The sequence below is a fragment of the Momordica charantia genome (genome assembly GCF_013281855.1).
Source record: "Momordica charantia cultivar OHB3-1 chromosome 4 unlocalized genomic scaffold, Mcharantia_2.0 BLBB01000004.1, whole genome shotgun sequence".
In the NCBI taxonomy this organism is placed as follows: Eukaryota; Viridiplantae; Streptophyta; class Magnoliopsida; order Cucurbitales; family Cucurbitaceae; genus Momordica; species Momordica charantia.
Window position 1 is genome coordinate 352,987 of NW_028275162.1, and position 20,299 is coordinate 373,285.

The 20,299-nt window shown below is 35.4% G+C and overlaps 1 protein-coding gene across 2 annotated transcripts; it reads left to right on the forward strand.

The window, feature by feature from the left end:
* Nucleotides 1–469: 469 nt before the first annotated feature.
* Nucleotides 470–20,111, forward strand: CALS7 (glucan synthase-like 7). 2 transcript variants are annotated; one of them, XM_022292349.2, is made up of 43 exons: nt 470–655; nt 796–1,233; nt 3,869–3,969; nt 4,320–4,432; nt 4,517–4,604; nt 4,691–4,801; nt 4,893–5,051; nt 5,542–5,631; nt 5,747–5,838; nt 6,063–6,186; nt 7,167–7,301; nt 7,387–7,463; nt 7,536–7,623; nt 7,809–7,931; nt 8,007–8,124; nt 8,280–8,611; nt 8,773–8,825; nt 9,093–9,153; nt 10,095–10,176; nt 10,262–10,311; nt 10,427–10,513; nt 10,719–10,823; nt 11,169–11,263; nt 11,349–11,430; nt 11,552–11,715; nt 11,845–11,968; nt 12,089–12,192; nt 12,294–12,405; nt 12,498–12,649; nt 13,377–13,486; nt 13,565–13,684; nt 13,790–13,858; nt 13,976–14,159; nt 14,254–14,365; nt 14,810–14,932; nt 15,079–15,197; nt 15,332–15,415; nt 16,208–16,320; nt 16,402–16,631; nt 17,446–18,243; nt 18,392–18,442; nt 18,793–18,978; nt 19,612–20,111. In XM_022292349.2, the coding sequence occupies exons 2-43, from the start codon at nt 1,023–1,025 to the stop codon at nt 19,846–19,848; spliced, it is 5,769 nt and encodes a 1,922-aa protein (XP_022148041.1). In that variant the 5' UTR covers nt 470–655; nt 796–1,022; the 3' UTR covers nt 19,849–20,111. The 2 variants fall into 2 exon arrangements, with proteins under 2 accessions (XP_022148041.1, XP_022148042.1); XM_022292350.2 differs by lacking the exons at nt 18,392–18,442; nt 18,793–18,978; nt 19,612–20,111 and having other exon boundaries at nt 624–1,233; nt 16,402–16,626; nt 17,446–17,755.
* Nucleotides 20,112–20,299: the final 188 nt, after the last annotated feature.

The following is a 20,299-nucleotide window of genomic DNA, read 5'->3' on the forward strand; positions in this document are numbered from 1 at the left end:
GTGTCATACTTTTAATTTTTAAATGTACGTGACAACGAAACAATGTCTCCTATTTATAAGTTGGTGGGTGATTGTAATAAATTAAATTTAAAGACCAAGTAAAAAAAAAATGATAAAATAAGTCCATCTTCTGAGAGGATAAAAGATAGTTGAGAGACCATGGATGAGATTTAAATGAAATTGAAACTAAGTTCGAACTTTAGACTAAATATAAATTTTTAGAACAACATAAATAAAATTAAATCGATAGACTTGTGAAAAGAAAAAGTAAATTTAATAGAAACTATTTAAAAGTGCTCATAGAGTGATATTTACCAAAAAGTACATCGTAAAAAACAAAATACGAGAAGACTTCTTACCGTCATCAGCGAGAGTGGACTGTCCTTTTCATCTAATTGTTATTCTGCAACTGCAACTGCAAGTACAAAAAGTTCATCTTCAACACTGCGTTGGCGCCAGAGAAATGAGCCACACAGTTCGCGCGCTTCCCCAAGCTTCCTCCATTATCTATTTCTCTTTCCCACCTGAAAAAGCGAAATTACTCTTAAAGATTTTTGCATTCTTCCACAAGAGCAGTGCGATCGTCCATTTGTTTATGCACAAATTTGATTTCAGCGGCAAAAAAGCAAAAGCTAAAGCAAAAGCTAAAGCCAAAGTACCCATTTCAAATTCACGCCCACACTGCTCACTCTGTTGCTGTTCTATCTTTGTACCTTTTTTCTCCCCAATTCCTTATCAAACTCCAAAGCAACCAAATCATCCGGCGCACTAATCCAATTCTTTTCTTACTCGCAGAGCAATCCAAAAGCTCCTCCCTCCAATTGCCCCACCTCACACTCAAAGCATCTTTCCAGTCTCCAGTTCGTTCTTCTCTACTACATAAACATGATCCTCGCCACTTTCTTCCTCATTTGCGCAAACTCAGGCTCGAGCCCAGCTCCAGAAGATTCGAGGTACAGAGACAAACGCGGTCTTTTGTTCGGTTTAGCTAATCGATCAGCTGGAGGGATTACCAGATTGCTATGGCGAGTTCCAGTGGGACGAAGAACGAGGTGGGTCCGCCGCGTTCGCTGTCCCGGCGGATGACGCGCACCCCGACTCGCATGGTTGAGTTGCCCGAGGACAACTCTGGCATTGACAGTGAGCTCGTGCCATCGTCGCTCGCGTCCGTTGCTCCCATTCTCCGTGTGGCCAACGAGATTGAGCCTGAAAATTCCAGAGTCGCCTATCTCTGTAATCACTTCAACCAACATATTGCTTGCTCACTCTTATGCGAGACTAATTAATTCAATGGTTATTCTTATTGAAGTTAACTATGACGTTTTCATATGCTCTTATTCTTATACATTGTAGCGAATGGCTGAAACCATGATATATTCGATTCTTCTGCTTGAATTTTATGATTTAATTCTTCTAGTTTTTTTTCCCCTCTAATTTATATTGATGGTGGAAATGGGGGAAAGTTGACGTGAACTTCCTCTACTGCTACTAATGCATGCAAGTCTTACCCCTTCCTTTCACTAAGAGATGTGAAAATAGGAACAAGGACAAGTTAGACGAAGTTAGTGTTTTCATTTAGGAAGTCTCTGATTCCTCACCAGGAAGAACGTTTATGAAGAAGCTGAATGATATTGAAGAGGTTGGACAAGTGCCTATCTTCCTTGGATGAAAAAAGAATCGTGTAATGCGAACTGAAGGTGATGAATCTCTAGAGAGCTTCTGCCAACCTCAAAACGTTTGATTAATTTACAATCTGCTGCATGCAATAAAATTCTATTAAGACAGTCCACAATAAGGATAAATAAGAAGGGTGATAGAGAGTCACCTTGCCTAAGGCCCCTAGATGCCAAAAACTTTCCTCTAGGTCTCCCATCCCATTAATACAATGGAGAAATTTGTGGATGAAATACACCCTGTAATATATTTTCTCCATATGCCGTTCGTTTTCAGGTTTGTTCATCTAATAATCTGCTAGGAATATTAGATGGAAGTGGAGCATTTTTTATTTGAAGTCATCTTGTAAATTGAAAGAAACTCTGAGTGAAATATGAAATTATTGAAATATGATATGTTGCTGTGTTATGTTAGATGACATGAGCATATACACAAAGAGGTTAGTTGGCTGATGCTTACCTCGTCATGACCTCCCCAAATGTAACTAAACTTTTAATTTTCTACTTTGATAATGTTTTCTGTCTTTCCCAAATTTTACGTTGTTTTGGCCTTTTAAATCAAGCTGCTGAAGAAATTGAAACTGTGCATCTAACTTCAACTAATGGTATGACCGTATTGAGAGCCATGTTAATATAATAAAAATACATAACCATTGTGAAAGACTGGAGCTCAAGTACTTGGACTTCAGAAGACCTCTAAACTGGCAAGGAGGATTTATCACCTGACTTTGAAATACTTACTGGTTGGCCACTGTCTATTTATGATGTGGCTGATCATTAAGACGTGGCTGGTCTCTTTTTTTTTTTTTTTTATATCCGTGTGTCCGGGTCAGCTTGCGCGCACCTCGACTATTCATGGGCTAACCGCCTGATCTCACTACATTTGGTTGACAAGGAAATTCGTAGGATATTAAATCTTAGGTAGGTAGCCACCATGGTTTGAACCCATTCCCTCTAAGTCCTTTGCTATTTACATTGGCCTCATCGACCACTTGGGCCATCCCATGATGGTGTGACGTGGCTGGTCATTAGAATGCACAATTTGACTTTCTTGAACTTTTAGGCTTCTGTTTTTTTCTTTTCATAAGCAGGTAAGAACTTACACTTGTTTTCGTTCAACAGATCCTTTAGACAATAGGCTGTTAACTTCCAACAAGGGAACTTTTGTGGTTCACATTCTGCGCATATTCTACATTCTAGCATTTAACTTTCCAACTTACACATTTGGGAGATCAAATGGTGCTCCGTTTGGATTCTATCAATGAGAAATAACATATATAACGAATATAGGGAGCAAGGAGATGCTCATCTGGTAACTGGTTTTGTGCCTTTGATAATCTCATCCAAATAACATCAACTTACAAAATAGTAGTTTATGCTAAGGTTAACTAGACATTCAAGTTTTTTGCAGTGCCTCATCTGTGATTTTTGAGGCAATACCTACAACTCAAGATGGAAAGGGGTTAAAACTGCAAAAATTTTCAAGTCTAGAGTGTCAGTTAACTGAAGAGGCAGGGATGGTCCATCTTTACCTCCACCCTTCTTCTCTCTCTCTCTGATTTAATTGTTGTGGCTAGGAAAGCTTAGAACAACTCACATCACTTGAATTTGAAGGACTTCAATGATTTTTCTCTCTATTTATGATGTCGATAAGCTCTAGAACACAATAATATGGCTTCATTGAATTATATTGGGATGTATAAGACAAGTTATTCCGTAACGCCAGCATCCAAACCATCAAGTTTAACTGTGTATCAAGTGAATATTGACTTTGTAGATTTTTAATTTGTCTCTTTGTCAATCCCCTTTTCCATTGTACAGGAGTTACATCTACCAAGCAATCTACTATGAATTGAGTTGAAGAACCCATTTCTCATGAATTAAATTTTTTATAGCGTATTCTGAATAGATACTGAAAATCTACATCGATCAACTTCCTTATGCCTTCAATTTTTACCTTTATCCTTGACTGACAAGTGATATGCTTGCAAAGTGTTTCCTTTGCGTTGTCTATAGTTCTGTACAAGCCATGATAGATGCAGTACAAGAAAAATTTACAGCTGGATCTTGTTATTAGTGTACCCATGTTATGAAATGATAGTGCAGATTTTGGAATTGTGCTTGTTCTCCTTTTCCAGTGGTAGTTAGCTAAAACCACGATTGAAAATTGTATTCCCTGTTACTTTTATCTGCAGGCCGCTTCCATGCATTTGAGAAGGCTCATAAAATGGATCCAACATCAAGTGGACGGGGTGTTCGACAATTCAAGACCTATTTGTTACACAGACTTGAAAAGGTATAACTCCTTAATATCTTAGTGTTTTTAGGTTTGGTCACAAAGTTGACTTTTAGTCGGTTTAAGTTAATTACTTAAACCATTAAATAGTTTACATTTAGATTTCTTTAACTCTAAAAATATGAAGCATAGACATTTTAGTTTGGGCAATGTGTCCGTGTCTGGCATGTGTTGAACACTCAAATACTTGTTGGCACGATAGACATATGCTAGACACAAGTTGAGCAAATTAAAACGAGTTCTCTATTTTTTGAATGATAAAACTTCTGCAACATTTAAAGATAATTCTAATTTCACCCATATAATATTTGAGGATCAAAGTGCTCAATGCAAATTTGTACCTGTTATAGGAAGAAGAAGAAACACAACCCATCCTTGAAAGTAATGATGTTCGAGAAATTCAGTCTTTTTACCAGAAATTCTACAAGCACAATATCGAAGCAGGAGAATATACCAAAAGACCGTGAGTTTTGTTTTTCATCTTTCATATGCCATATTTTTGGTTTGCATACTGCTTACACCTTTTGTTCTCCTTTGATTCTGGAAGGGAAGAGATGGCTAAGATTTATCAGATAGCGACCGTGCTATATGAAGTACTAAAGACAGTGGTACCTGCTTCAAAAATTGATGCCGAGGTATGAGTCTTCAAACTTTCTATACAAGAAATAATTCAATTCCTCTTGCACCAACATGAAATAATTTGTTTGATTTGTCGTTACAGACAGAACGATATGCCAAGGAGGTTCAAAGAAAAAAAGAGCAGCATGAACATTATAACATTCTCCCCTTGTATGCGATGGCGGTTAAACCAGCTATCATGGAACTTCCTGAGGTTAATATCAGAAATCTATATAATATGGTATTTGCTTTAGTTCACTGCTTAATTTTACTCGCCTATGATTACCTTCATCAATATTATATAGATCGAAGCAGCAATAGAAGCATTACAGAAGGTGAACAATCTTCCAATGCCCAAAATCAATTCAACCGGCATTTCCGAAGAAAATTCATCAGTGCCAACAGAGAGGGTGAAATCTGTAAATGATATACTTGATTGGCTGTCCTCCATTTTTGGGTTCCAGGTAACTTGTTTCCTGAGGCTCTTGTTACAATGTAATTTCTTTTAGTGCTACTGGTAGTTGCTTCTGGAGGTTAGCTGGCTCTGTTCTTAAATTGTTGCCTTGTTGGTTGGTGTTTAGGGTTTATTTGATATTTGATACAATGTCAAGACGTAGTTTCTTATAGTTCGTGGAATGTTGAGTTTGTGATCCATATTCCAATCCCATAATCATCTGCTAATTTGATCTGGGGACGTTCACACTTCACAGCCTTTTCCATTTATTTCATTTTTCCTGTTATTAGTGTCAATAAGGTTTAGAAGTTAACATATGGGGTTGTGACCCTGATATTTGAGATTGATGTTTTTTCTTGGGTTAATTTTCTCAGGGTTAAAGTTCTTTTAGATTTGTTTGACCATCTTGAGTGGGTCTAATTGTGTTACTATTTGGATATAGTAGAAGGGAAGATGAGAATTGCTAACTGCTGTTATTTATGTCTTGTTTGGATATGAAGAAAGGAAATGTAGCAAACCAGCGGGAACACCTAATTCTGCTTCTTGCAAATATTGATATAAGGAATAATAATCCACAAGTTCCTCACCAGGTAAATAATTTTACCGATGGGAGATATTCTATACTGTTGGGTTATGATGTGATCTCAATTTGCTATGCAAATCTATGAACTGCATCTCATGTTTAATATTACTTGCTTGATGCAGCTAAAAAGTGGCACTGTACAGGAACTGAGTGAAAAGATCTTTAAGAACTACATCTCGTGGTGTAACTATCTTCGTTGCAAACAAAATCTTGGGTACATCTTATTACCATGTATATCATTAATTAACATCTTGGAATTTTGTTATATTTTGTCAGATGCCGTCGTCTGTGTTTATATTGTAAAATTAACACGCACACGATCTGTGAATGCCTGTATTTAAGCATGTGTTTTTCATTATTATATTTAATCTGTGTAGAATTGTTATGCTATTTGAATACTTGAAAGCTACCAAGTATATGGTTTATTTTAACCTTCAGGTTTCCTCGTGAATGTGACCGACAACAGTTGCAGCTTATTTATATTGGACTTCATCTTCTTATCTGGGGCGAAGCTTCAAATATTCGCTTCATGCCTGAATGTTTATGCTACATTTTCCACAATGTATGTTTTCTTATTACATTGTTTTGCTCTTATAATGTCATATTAAGTTATTTTTATTGTTAGTTCTCAATCACTTGGTGTACTTGCTGCCATTAAAATATCAAATAAAATTGTTGTTTCATTACTATGATTTATTAGCGCCTTCTTTACTCAATAATTAATAGTTCAATACCATTTCCATGATCATCATTATCAGAAGTTGGATTATCCTTAAAATGGTTAATTGTTTATTTGCGTCCTTTTTTTTTTTATGAAGAGTTATTTACGTTCTATTATTGAATTGTAATCTTAAGTGAGCAGATTCACCCCACTGGGATTGATATATTCATTGATTATATTAAAAATCTTGCTGACAATGTATCTAATCTGTTCACTCCTCTAGCCACCATTCATAACATCATGAAGTATTTCCTGAATTAGAGTTTCAAGTACAGGGCAAATGATAGAAATTTACTTATATAGTTCACCTTTAGTGTACACTCATTCACCCAAGGATGGGGGCCGTGGGGCAGAGTACATTTATGGGTGAAAGCAAGTAGTTGTAAGTGTAACACATTCATGGGCAAAGAAGGAATTGGGTATTGGATTAATGGAATGTGTGAAGACAGAGAGAGAGAGAACCGTCATAGATTTGAGTCATGAAGAGAAGCGAAGACTTAAAGTTCTCCCAAAAAGTTAGCTTGCTCTCAATTGTTAGTTTCAGCCAGTTACGCTAGAATCTGAATCATATCATACTTGAATATATATACTTTCTATTATAATAAGTAAGCCAAAACTTTCATTCAAAAGGAGGTAACAGCCTGGGCAGACAACCTAGTGACAGCATCTCTCGATCTTTATTGTGGTAAAATTGCTCAGTTGAGCACATTATTTACAAATGGCATACATCTAAACTGTTACCTTTTTCTGTCTATTTATTTTATTGTTTCAAAAAATTCTATACATATTCTAAACTGTTGCCTTTTTCCTTAATGTGCAAGATGGCCAACGTTGTCTATGGGATTCTATATAGCAATGTTCATCCTGTCAGTGGAGAATTATTTCAGACAGATGCTTGTGATGATGAATCATTTTTGAGGGAAGTGATAGCTCCAATTTACCAAGTTCTTCTGATGGTAATCAGATCTTTTATTTGGTCAATTTATTTGTTCCTAAATTTGCATAAGATTTGATCTAAGAATAATTTACTTGGTACAAAAGGAAGCTAAGAGAAACAAAGGAGGTAAGGCGAGTCATGCTACCTGGCGGAACTATGATGATCTCAATGAATATTTTTGGTAAGCTTCACCAAGAAGTAAATTCATGTTGATGATTTTGATAATTACTTGAAAATTTATTTGTTGATCTAGGTCTGACAGATGTTTCAACCTTGGATGGCCAATGAATCCTAAATCAGACTTTTTTAGGCATTCAGATGCTGTACAACCTGCAAATGCGGTCTCTCTCTTTCTCTCACACGCCTATTTCTTTGTGCTGGTGGATTTATATATTGTTCTCTTAGCGACAGATTAATCCAACTGTAGAATTCATCATAGAGACGTCATTTTGCACATGCATGTCTTATGATTTGTATTTGATTGAAAATTTTAGAACATTTATGTGGAAGTTTATTTCAATTGTAGAACCCTAACCAAGTAGCTGCTGGAAAGAGGAAGCCCAAAACAAACTTCGTTGAAGTCCGCACATTTTTGCATCTTTATAGAAGCTTTGACAGAATGTGGATATTCTTTATATTGGCATACCAGGTTTTGTCAACGTTTTGGCTTTTTTATCATCTTTTCTCCTGTAGCTCAATATCAACTGTAACTTAATGATTTCAGGCTATGGTAATAATTGCCTGGAGTCCTAGTGGATCTCTTGCTGCAATTTTTGATGCTGATGTCTTCAAAAGTGTTTTGAGCATTTTCATTACTTCTGCCATTCTTAATTTTTTGAGAGGTATAACTTAAATCAAAATTACATTCTGTTTCATATAATTGTTCAAAAATTGCAGCTTCTTGTGAAGCTTTCTTATGATGATTGCAAATATTTAGCTTAGCTAACAATTTTAAGTTTTATGGCCGTTTTCATCTTGATGTATGCTTTCTGTGCAGCCACGCTGGATATAATTCTAAGTTGGATTGCATGGAGGAGCCTGAAATTTACCCAAATACTACGTTACCTTCTAAAGTTTTTGGTGGCAGCAGCATGGGTCGTGGTTTTGCCTATTGCTTATTTTAATACCATACAAAATCCGACTGGACTCGTGAAATTTTTTAGTAGTTGGGCTGCAGACTGGCAGAACCAGTCATTTTATAATTATGCTGTTGCGGTATATTTGTTACCGAATATATTGTCTTGCTTGCTATTTTTGCTTCCACCATTGAGAAAAAAGATGGAGCGTTCAAATTGGCGAATTATCACATTTCTTTTGTGGTGGGCTCAGGTAAGCATGTTTAACATTTATTACTTTCAATTTGATTCCTTGTTTGCTGGTTGTTTAGATGCTTCATATTCTTAGTCTGGCTATCTTTTTATTTTTCATCGCATATTCTTGGCCTAGTTCTCTTTATTCTCTCGTCTGATGTTTGGTTGGCCATACTGCAGCCTAAACTTTATGTAGGAAGAGGCATGCATGAAGACATGTTCTCATTGCTGAAGTAAGCATACTAAAGGATGTGCCTTTATTTGTTTATTCCTTTGCTTTCAATTTATTATCAGGAGTTGAGGGAAGATCCATTTCAGTGTTGCTGTGGTTATAGCATTGCTATTAAAAACTGTGAACCTTTTTAGATTTATTTCGAAATTCCTTTATTTTCTGCATAGGATCTGATGCAATAGATCTTTTTAGTTACATGGGTGTTTTGATTTTCTACCTTTTTCCCTTTCATTATTTGTTTTTGTTGACAAAACTTTCTTGGGTTCAGGTATTCACTGTTTTGGATTCTGCTGCTAATCAGTAAGCTAGCTTTCAGCTACTATGTCGAGGTTATTTTCTTATCAATCAATTATTAGCTTGTAGTACCTTACAGAGCACGAATACAAATCTTCTGCTAATCAGCAAGCTAGCATTCAGCTTACTGATTAAAAGGGAAAATTTGTAAAATACCTGTAGTTTTTATTCATTTTATGAAGTGAAAACGAAAAAGAGGAAATGTTGTCCAGCAAATTGGTTTTTTGGGAAAATAGAAAATGAAATGAAATGTTCATATATGGTTACTTGGCTATCAGCTTTTAAATCGCTTTAATTAGGAAAGGTAAGCACTCTGATATATATATTTGGTAACAGAGCCATTAACTCTATTTTTAGCTTATGAGTCTTTTCATACTCTTCTAAGTAAATTATTACTCATGATGCATAAATATGGTTCCCTTACTAATGTATGCATTGAAGATAGATTTTTTATTCTCACATGAATAACAAGCAATTGGTATGAGGCTCAGAAAAAGTTATTCGTTTGTCATTCATATGGGTATCTGAAAATAAACCACTCTTTAGATACATTACACCAGTCTCTTCTGTTTTTTTTTTTTTTTTAATTATCATTATTAATTTTTTTAATTTTTTAAATTAATGTTTCATGGTCAAGGCCGAATGTAATTGAGAAATATCTGATATTATACTCCCTCTTTTGTTAGATACTGGCGATGGGTTGTCTATTGAGAAGTTATCAAAGTGGAACAATTAAGATTGAACTGTAACAATATTTCTCCAAGTAATAAAGAAGGATGTGAACTACTTTTAGTCCTTGCCTCCTTAGGTCCTGTAGAAATGGATACGGGAACACTTATTTGATACAATAAATGCAGGAACTAAGCATCTCATGACTCCATTTCCTCATTGGCTTACTGTTGAATTATTTTGACCATGTTTAAAGGAGATTTTTATATCTTTGAGAATCTTATGTTTGTTGTTTGCAATTTAATAGATATATCCACTCATTGGCCCTACAAAGTTAATTATGGCAATGCATATTGATAATTATCAATGGCATGAGTTCTTTCCACATGGTAATATTTTATTGTTCTAAGAAACATTAAACTTTCTATTAAGATGCTATTTCTGTCACTAATGGTTATTATGGAATAATGGCAGTGTCCTACAATATTGGAGTTATTATAGCAATATGGGCTCCAATTGTCCTGGTAAGTGAACTAGAATTTTGGGGATGTAAGATGGTACGACATTTAAAGTACTTAGTATGCTATTGCTACACATCATGTATGTTGTAATAATGTTTTGTTTCTTATTGTTATGTAGGTTTATTTTATGGATGCACAAATTTGGTATGCAATATTTTCAACCATTTTTGGTGGCATTCATGGAGCCTTCAGCCATTTGGGTGAGGTTAGTGTCAAGTATCTTTCTATCAAGTGATAATTATAATCTTGCCAATGGTTAAGGAATAGTGAGTGAATAAATTACATTTTTCTATTTTGGGGGCAGTATAACAAAATTGAACTCCTTTTACGGTTACTCGACTGTCCAATGCTTTACTGGGTAAATGGATTTTTTTTTTCTGATATTATTTTCTAACCTTTGTATTTTATAGATAAGGACACTTGGTATGTTGCGGTCCAGGTTCGAGGCCGTTCCTTCAGCCTTCAGCGAACGACTGGTTCCATCATCAGATAGGGATTCCAAGGGAAAGAATCTGGTACTGTTAGTTTATGAGTCCTAAGACATTTATGTCTCCTTTTGACTATGAAAAATAGTATAACATATTATTCCCTTTACACTGAATAAGAAAGTCCATACCAAATTACAAAAATGAATATAGTCGGTGTTTTTCATCAATGAAAATAACATGACTTGGAGGTTGGTTAATCGATCAAATAATGTGAAATTTTAGTGTCTTAGTTCAGAAACATTTCACTTATTTAGTGATGACAAATTCTATCCAAGGAGACAATACTTTCTACTTATAATTAATGACTTCTAGTTCTAGCCATTACTTGAATTATTCCCTTTGTTATATAAAACTTTTATTCTTTCATCACAGGATGAATCACTAGTAAGGAAGAACATTACCAACTTTTCTCATGTCTGGAATGAATTCATACTAACTATGCGACAAGAGGACCTGATCAGTGATAGGTCACCACTGCAATCTTACTGAGAAGTTCAATTTATAAATATTGGAAGTTCCCAAAATTTTCCTCTGACTGATACTTTTGTGCAGGGATAGAGATTTACTACTTGTTCCATATTCTTCAAGTGATGTCTCTGTAGTCCAATGGCCTCCTTTCTTGCTTGCTAGTAAGGTATAAGGGATCCTTGAAGACTTGTAATAAAGCTGAAAAGTGTGTTTTTCATGTTTGTTGTTTTCAAATAGAAGAAAACAAGTTATGTGACTAATTGAACTTTTTTCTTCAATGATGCTAGATTCCAATAGCATTGGATATGGCAAAAGACTTTAAGGGAAAGGAGGATGTTGACTTATTCAGGAAGATTAAAAGTGATGATTATATGTATTCTGCAGTAATAGAATGCTATGAGACACTCAGGGATATAGTCACTGAAATTTTGAACGATGAAGGCGACAGGATGTAAGAAGTTCATAATATCAACACTTTATTTTTAGATAGTCTTAGTACCACTTTCCTGCTAACAACTTTTATTTGATGAAAAACAACCCTTCTGTTCATTCTCATGAAATTCAATCTCTTATAAAACAGGATTCTGCAGCAGATTTGTCGTGAAGTAGAAATTAGCATACAGCAGAAAAAATTCTTAAGCAATTTCAAGATGAGTGGCCTTCCTTCACTCAGTGAGAAGCTGGAGAAATTTTTGAAACTTTTGGTAGTGTGCTTGTGTTGTACTCAACAAATTTTAGCAATGATGGTGATATCTTTGATAGACAGATGGCATGGATTTGGTTAACTGTATATATTTAGCATAATCAAGTGTTTGTTTTGACAGCGTGCTGATGAAGATGAAATTGAGGCTCATGAATCACAGATAATCAATGTTCTCCAGGACATCTTTGAGATTATCACACAGGATGTCATGATTAATGGCTCTGAGTAAGTCTTTTGAAGTATTAGAGCGTGTACACATTAAAACTGTACTCCAAAGAAGCTTTTTTGATATTCTTGTATGTACACCCGTTTATTTCCTATGCAAGAATTCTTGAAGCAGAAGATGATAACACTACTGAAAAATCTGATGGCAAGAAAGGGCAGAGGTTTGAGAATATTAACATCAAAATTACATGTTCCAGATCATGGGTAGAAAAGGTCTTTATTGGCTATCATCAAGCTTTCTTATATTATTTTCTTTATATCTCATTTAAAAATTAGGCTTTATCCTCCATTGCATTTGTTAACAGGTCGTTAGGCTTTATTTGCTTTTGACCGTCAAGGAATCTGCAATCAATGTACCTCAAAACTTGGAAGCCCGTAGACGTATCACATTCTTTGCGAATTCACTATTTATGACTATGCCTAAAGCTCCCAAAGTTCGTGACATGCTATCTTTTAGGTCTGTCATTTTAGATTTGGCTTTCATGAGTTTCAATCTCATTCTGATGATGAGTTATTATCTGAGTCTTATGAAAAAGAAATATTTTTTACAGGCATGTTCTGTTGACAACTGATGATATTCATATCAATTGGAGAGTTTTTTTGTTATCTCCTTTTGCTTAGGGGGAACCTCTAGTCTTTCTGTTTCCCTTTGATTTTGTGTTTATTTTTAGTTTTAAACAAGGTCACCTACAAAAACAAGAAAAAGGAAAAGGGAAGGAAAGGAAAGGTGAGGAAACAAGAAAATATCTTCCCGTAGTCCTTTTTTTCCTGGATGCAATTTTTCTTTGATATTAAAGAAAAGTTACGTTGTGGCTCTAAAAAGTTGGCGTAACCCCTTGGAGAAAATGGTGGTTTACGCCTTCATAAAAGAGATTTTTTAATGGGTTCTTTCTCTTTCTCTCTCTTGATTACTATCTCGACTATTTCATGTTCTTGATCCATAAACATTTTTTTTATAAGAAACAGAGAAGATGTATATTAACCACAAAAAGAACAACCTAAGGGTAAGGGGTGGAGGAAACCCCTTCCCAAGAGAAGCTAGAACATGAAGGCCTTCCATAAACATGAATTGATTAATTTGAGTATTTTACTTGTTGTTGTCTATTGTATTGCAGTATATATTAATGTTCTTATACTTCACCTCCAGCTTTGATAACTCAGTTTCTTTTCTGATTTATGATTAGTGTTTTAACTCCTTATTACAAAGAAGACGTCCTTTATTCCGATGAGGAACTTAAAAAGGAAAATGAGGATGGAATTTCCATTTTGTTCTACCTCCAAAAGATATATCCTGGTAAGTTTTATCTTCCTGCTTGTTTTTTGCATTTAGTGCCATGGACAGAAACTTACACTTGCTTTGACTGTATGCTAGATGAATGGACCAACTTTCTGGAGCGCATTGGAGAACCAAAACTTGGGTATAATGATAAGGACAAGATGGAGTTAATCCGCCAGTGGGTATCCTACAGGGGGCAGACATTATCAAGAACAGGTTGAAAGAAATACCATACCTCGTTCTCCCTCTTTTCCATTGTTAGCATTTATGTATCATAACCTTAATACTTGCTACATCTGTAAAATCTTGATTGTTGATCAGTTCGTGGTATGATGTACTACCGTGATGCGCTTCAGCTTCAATTCTTTCTGGAATTTGCAGGAGAGAATAGTATGTTCTTTAGTTCTCTTTTCTGTTATCATGAAATTCAGAATCTAAGCACAATATTGTTCCCAAACTGAGTAATTGATATACTTAATATCTAAATTTGCCTTATTTACTTGGCAGCTGGTGGTTATCGGAACATGGAATTGATTGAAAAAGATAAGAAAGCATTCTTCGATCGTGCACAAGCTCTGGTTGATCTAAAATTCACCTATGTTGTCTCATGTCAAATCTATGGTGCTCAGAAGAAGTCTGACGATGCCCGTGATCGAAGTTGTTACCATAATATTCTGAATCTGATGTTAATGTGAGTCGGATGTTAATACGCAGTTGCTAGCCTTTACAATTGACAGAGACTGCCTAAAAGTTCATTATGGACATATGAAAAAACAACTATGCAGGTATCCATCTCTACGTGTTGCTTACATTGATGAAAGAGAGGAGACCGTGAATGGAAAGACCCAGAAGTTTTATTACTCGGTTCTTGTGAAGGGAGGTGATAAATTGGATGAGGTATAGGAGAATAGCCTCTTAATTTTATACTTGCCTGCAGTTTTATTAGAAGTTTTAACCTCTTGCTGGTTACTTTCAATCATTCATGCAATGTGCCAAAAGTTATTTTAAAATTGTGCTCTCTACGTAGGATTCTGAGATATTTATTGTTAAGAAGTTATTCCTATTCAAGATTAGTATTCAAAACTAAATACTTGGAGCTTTGGGCATGTTTTGACAAAATTAATTTAATACTACAAAATTTGAGGTATGGTATGCTTATATTTTAATTTTTTAAGCAATTCACAATGATAATCATGGTCATCTTAAGCCTTTATTGGTAGAAAAGTGGAAATATAGGTGTCTTGGTTATGTTCCTCATTGAGGAGTAGGAGCTGGAGCTGGGAGTTAGTTTTGTTACGGGGCTTTCCCCATTGTAGTTTTAATTGCTTGCCATGTATCTAGGAAATCTACCGAATCAAGCTTCCAGGTCCTCCAACAGCAATCGGTGAAGGAAAACCTGAGAATCAAAATCATGCCATTATTTTCACTCGGGGACAAGCTTTGCAGACCATAGACATGAATCAGGTGATTTACCTTTCTATCTCAAGTTATTTTATTGTTTCATTGTTCAATTCACAGGGTAATTATTATTGTTGATAGTGGCAGTTCGTAACTTGTCAAATCTCAATGAGTTTATGATTGTAAAAAAATATATATATATATTCTCACAGGATAACTATTTTGAAGAAGCTTTCAAAATGAGAAATATTTTGGAAGAGCTCCAAAAAAACCGTCATGCAGATCGAAAACCCACAATCTTGGGTCTGAGGGAGCATATATTTACTGGAAGGTTAGTCTCATGGTGCTTAGGTTTGGATCTAATAACTGCTACAGTGGAATCGGTCAATTATTGAAAAAGACACTTGGTTTGATATCTGATGGTTCACAATGATTTATACTTATTTCCCCACTTATCTTTCACAGTGTTTCATCGCTGGCTTGGTTCATGTCCAATCAGGAGACTAGTTTTGTAACCATTGGCCAACGAATTTTGGCCAATCCTCTGAGGCAAGTCACTGGTTTTCCGTCGTATAATTTTCAATATATGTACAATACTTACTATCGTATATGACATTAACTTACTGCTTATTGTTAACTTTTAGATTTAAAAACTGTAAGCCTGTCAATTAATTTTTCAACTTCTTCTTTTATGGGAATTCAGTTGATGTGTACATTGGTGCTTTCCCATTTTAAATTTTCCTTTCAACACTCTGTTATCTTGAAAATGGCTACGAAACTGTTTCTGTGGATGCTACTGAAAAATAGGGAAGGTGTAATCCATTTTTCGTCTAAGAGACACCTGCATGAGATCATGAGCAGGTGGCATGAAGATAGGTATTGGGAACTAAGCTAATTCTAAGGACTATTACTTGGGATTTAATCCATAGATTACTTTTTTACTTCCTCATATTTTTGTTCCTTTCTTTAACTTTGTAGTGCGTATTATATCATAGGTTTAGTACTAGCTAGGTACAGTAGTGGCACACAAATTTATATCTTATAGTTGTATGATTGACAAATGAAATTAATCTTCTCTTTCAATTATTATTTATTTGTAATATCGGAGTTATGCAATCATCATTAGTAATAAACTTCATTATGAATATCAATCTCCAATACCAAAAAACTGAAAAATAACCTAGTCCATCTTATTCATGTTTCTATCCGAGCAACTACAACCTGTGTTTTCTGTGTTTAAAAACCATATTCTTATTCCATTTGAATTTTGAATTAATCCTATCTGCTGAAACGTTAATATCATGAATGGGTTTCATAAGCTCACATGCTCTACTTTCACAGGGTACGTTTCCATTACGGTCATCCTGATATATTTGACAGAATCTTCCACATAACGAGGGGTGGCATCAGTAAGGCTTCTAGAGTCATTAACTTAAGCGAGGATATATTTGCAGGTATTTCTTATTTCAATGAAGATGACAGGCAGATAGGTTCCACCTGTCAATTAATTGTGCTAATCAGCCTAATCTTAACAGGATATAATTCAACTCTTCGTGGGGGGTTTGTCACACATCACGAGTACATTCAAGTTGGTAAGGGGCGAGATGTGGGCATGAATCAAATATCACTTTTTGAGGCCAAGGTTGCAAATGGGAATGGAGAGCAGACGCTAAGTCGTGATGTTTACAGGCTTGGACGCCGGTTTGACTTCTACAGAATGATGTCCTTCTACTTCACAACTGTTGGATTCTACTTCAGTAGTATGGTAGCACACTACTCTTTCTTTCTGAGTCCATTATTTCCATAAGTGAGATCTGTTAGAATAGTATTAAGATATAATTGATATTTGGCTTTGCACCATCCTTGAATAACTACCAAAAAATTTCCCCTTGTGACCAACACAAAGCTCTTGGTTACAATTAGGTTAAGTAATTGGTTCTGCTAAATGTGCTTTATATGTAAATATCAATATTAGAAAAATGTGTACATATGCAAATATGAATTTATATTTGGCCTAGGGTTGCATTTTGTCAGCAAAGATGATAATTTTTTTACTCAAAAAAATTGTTGGATGTATATGTTTCTTTTATAATCATATTTATGCTAACATGTAGAGGTAGTTGGCCTAGAATTGCATGAATATAAATTTTTAGTTGGCTATTTCCAACTTGACTATATAAAGTGTTAAATTATAGTTTTCCTATTTTATTTAGGTTAGGGTTTTATTGTTCTAATAGATAAGTATTTCCTTATCCTAACAGAACTTCTTTTTAGTTTCTTCTTTGTGACTGCTATTTATATAGCCTTGTATCAATCATTTGTGGTAATCGAGGAAGAATTATTTTCTTTTCTTATCAATTAACATAAAGATATCCTGGTAGCCTTGAGTTTTTTGGGTAGTTTCTGTGAGGGGGTGAATCATTATCACAGTACGAGTTCAATTAAATCCTTTAGTGGGCAGAAATATCCTTCCAAATGTGAATTAGGTCTTCAGTAAATGATTATTCTTTGACATATTCAGTAAATGTTCGTCATAATAGCACGGATCATTCTTAGCTTCTGAATTATATGTCTCGCAGGTGACTGTGCTGACAGTGTATGTATTTTTATATGGACGTTTATACATGGTCATGAGTGGTGTTGAAAGGGAGATTCTTGAGAATCCTTCCATACGTCAGACTAAGGCTCTTGAAGAGGCTTTGGCTACTCAGTCTGTCTTTCAACTAGGCTTGTTGTTGGTACTACCAATGGTTATGGAAATTGGCCTTGAAAAAGGATTTCGTACTGCCCTTGGTGATTTTGTTATCATGCAGTTGCAACTAGCCTCTGTCTTTTTCACATTCCAGCTTGGAACTAAAGCACACTTTTATGGTCGAACGATCTTGCATGGAGGTTCTAAATATCGAGCCACCGGTCGTGGGTTTGTTGTTTTTCATGCAAAATTTGCTGATAATTATAGGCAGTACTCACGAAGTCACTTTGTCAAAGGCTTGGAACTTTTTATTCTGTTGCTTGTTTATCAAATCTATGGAGAGTCCTATCGCAGTTCAAGACTTTATCTATTCATCACTTTCTCAATGTGGTTTCTGGTTGCCTCCTGGTTATTTGCTCCCTTTGTGTTCAATCCATCTGGATTTGATTGGCAAAAGACTGTAGATGACTGGACAGATTGGAAAAGGTGGATGGGAAATCGTGGTGGAATAGGGATCTCCCATGACAAAAGTTGGGAATCTTGGTGGGATGGAGAACAGGAACACCTGAAAAGTACAACTATAAGGGGAAGGGTGCTGGAGATTATACTTGCTTTACGATTCTTGATTTACCAATATGGAATTGTCTACCACCTTGATATATCTCATCGTGTCAAGAGCTTATTGGTAGGGACATTTTATTTTGTTGCTAAGATATTTTCTCTTATTGTCCCATTGACATTACTTCGGATATGCTGCCAATTTCTGACTGCTACTTTTCGCTGGATATGCTGCCAATTTCTGACTGCTACTTTTCGCTTCGATTTCTTTCCAGGTTTATGGACTTTCTTGGGTAGTCATGTTAATTGCTCTTGTTGTCTTAAAGGTATACCTCTACATGTTATTTTTTCTAGAGGTAGTTGTACATGGAGAAAAAAATTTGCAAATATGATAACAGTTTTCGAAAAAGCTCATCTACAAGTGTTTATCACTATAGAACCTATTAGTTATAGATATCGATAGACATCCATCAGTTATAGACGTTTGCCTTACCAAATTGCCATATTTACAAAATTTTATTCTTGTGCTATATTTACAAATATGAAAAAATTATTTGTCATCCATTACCATTCCCCTTTTTTCTACCTTGAAGGCTGATTTGCACAAACATTTTTACTATTATAGAACTGGTTAATATTCTTGGTTACTGATGTTTATGTTTCACATGGCTATCAGTTGGTATCCATGGGCAGACGAAAGTTTGGTACCGATTTCCAGCTCATGTTCAGAATACTCAAAGCTCTTCTCTTCCTTGGTTTCATGTCAGTCATGACTGTCTTGTTTGTAGTAGGTGGCCTCACGGTATCAGATCTATTTGCAGCTATACTTGCATTCTTGCCTACTGGATGGGCCATCCTTCTAGTAAGTTATCGATTTCATCCCTAATGCCTAAACTAATGTAGTATAATAGTGTCCTCTTAAGGCCTAAACTAATGTAGATTTGTTATCGATTTCATCCCTAATGCCTCATCCCAACAGTGTTTTTTTTTTTTCCACCAACTTTTAATATCCTGAAAGTTTCTCACGGAAATACCACATGCTCTCATGCAAGCAATCTTCCACTTATGAACTACCCTATGACTCGTTTTCCCATTTCTTAATGAGAACTTTATAAGGTTTCCTCCAAATGCCCCATAAACATCTATCTACTTTGCCACTTCAATAGCTTGATTTTGCATAAATACACGTTGATTTACCAAGCATGTGAAAGGCTAATTACTTGGAACTGTGAATTCAAATCCAAGGATTTGAACTTGTTGCTGTTTTTACTTTTATTTGGGCTTCTCAACCTACTGAGGAAATCAAATGTCAAATCATCACAGTTCTCCAAACTTCCTTAAAACGTTCCCTCTCTTGCGTTCCTCTAACTGTTCTCTTTGAAATATAAACTTGGACATAGATTTAGTTTGGTTATTGTTTACTTAGCACAGCTTTCTCTACATAAATTATATGTGAAAGATACAGTATTAATTAATCTTTTGTCCCTTTCCAAAGATTGGTCAGGCATGCCGGCCGATGATGAAGGGCATAGGATTCTGGGAATCGATAAAAGAGCTAGCAAGAGCCTATGAATACATCATGGGTCTAATCATTTTCATGCCCATAGCCATTTTGTCATGGTTCCCATTTGTATCAGAATTCCAAACTCGTTTGCTCTTCAATCAAGCATTCAGTAGAGGTCTGCAGATTTCAATGATTCTCTCCGGAAGAAAAGAAACGCCATCTGCTTGAACTTGAAGTATTTCCTACTTATCTTTCCCACCATAACATTATTTTGTTTCAGCATATTGTATTCAATTGACATTTTTGGCCTTCTCTCCACTGTCCATTCACATCTCTTCCTTCAATCAGCGCCTTGGTGTGTGTAGTAACTTCTTTTGGTTTTGGCCCCCCAATACTTGTACACTTACACTTAGAATTGTGAGAGATCAGAAAGTGATTCATTGTAACAGTTTTAGACACTGATAAAATGATTCCTCTAGTTTTGGCACTCAGTGTTGTTTTCTTGCTGAAAATTGCACATTCTTTGTCTACTCCCTAATCCAATGAAACTTGAAAACTGATGTTTAGTCCCATGGAACGAAAACCTCAATGATTCTAATACATCTGTTTAATATTTTTCATATCAGTTATCGCTGAGTTAAATTTATGTTGGTAACTTGTCCCCAATTTGACTTAATGT

What these genes read in the sequence shown, in the direction of transcription:
- CALS7 (XM_022292349.2), top strand. Translation starts at nt 1,023, where the DNA reads ATGGCGAGTTCCAGTGGGACGAAGAACGAGGTGGGTCCGCCGCGTTCG. An exon ending in TGTTACACAGACTTGAAAAG is followed by an intron (nt 3,970 to 4,319) that starts GTATAACTCCTT and finishes TACCTGTTATAG; the next exon opens with GAAGAAGAAGAAACACAACC. An exon ending in GATTCTACTTCAGTAGTATG is followed by an intron (nt 16,632 to 17,445) that starts GTAGCACACTAC and finishes TATGTCTCGCAG; the next exon opens with GTGACTGTGCTGACAGTGTA.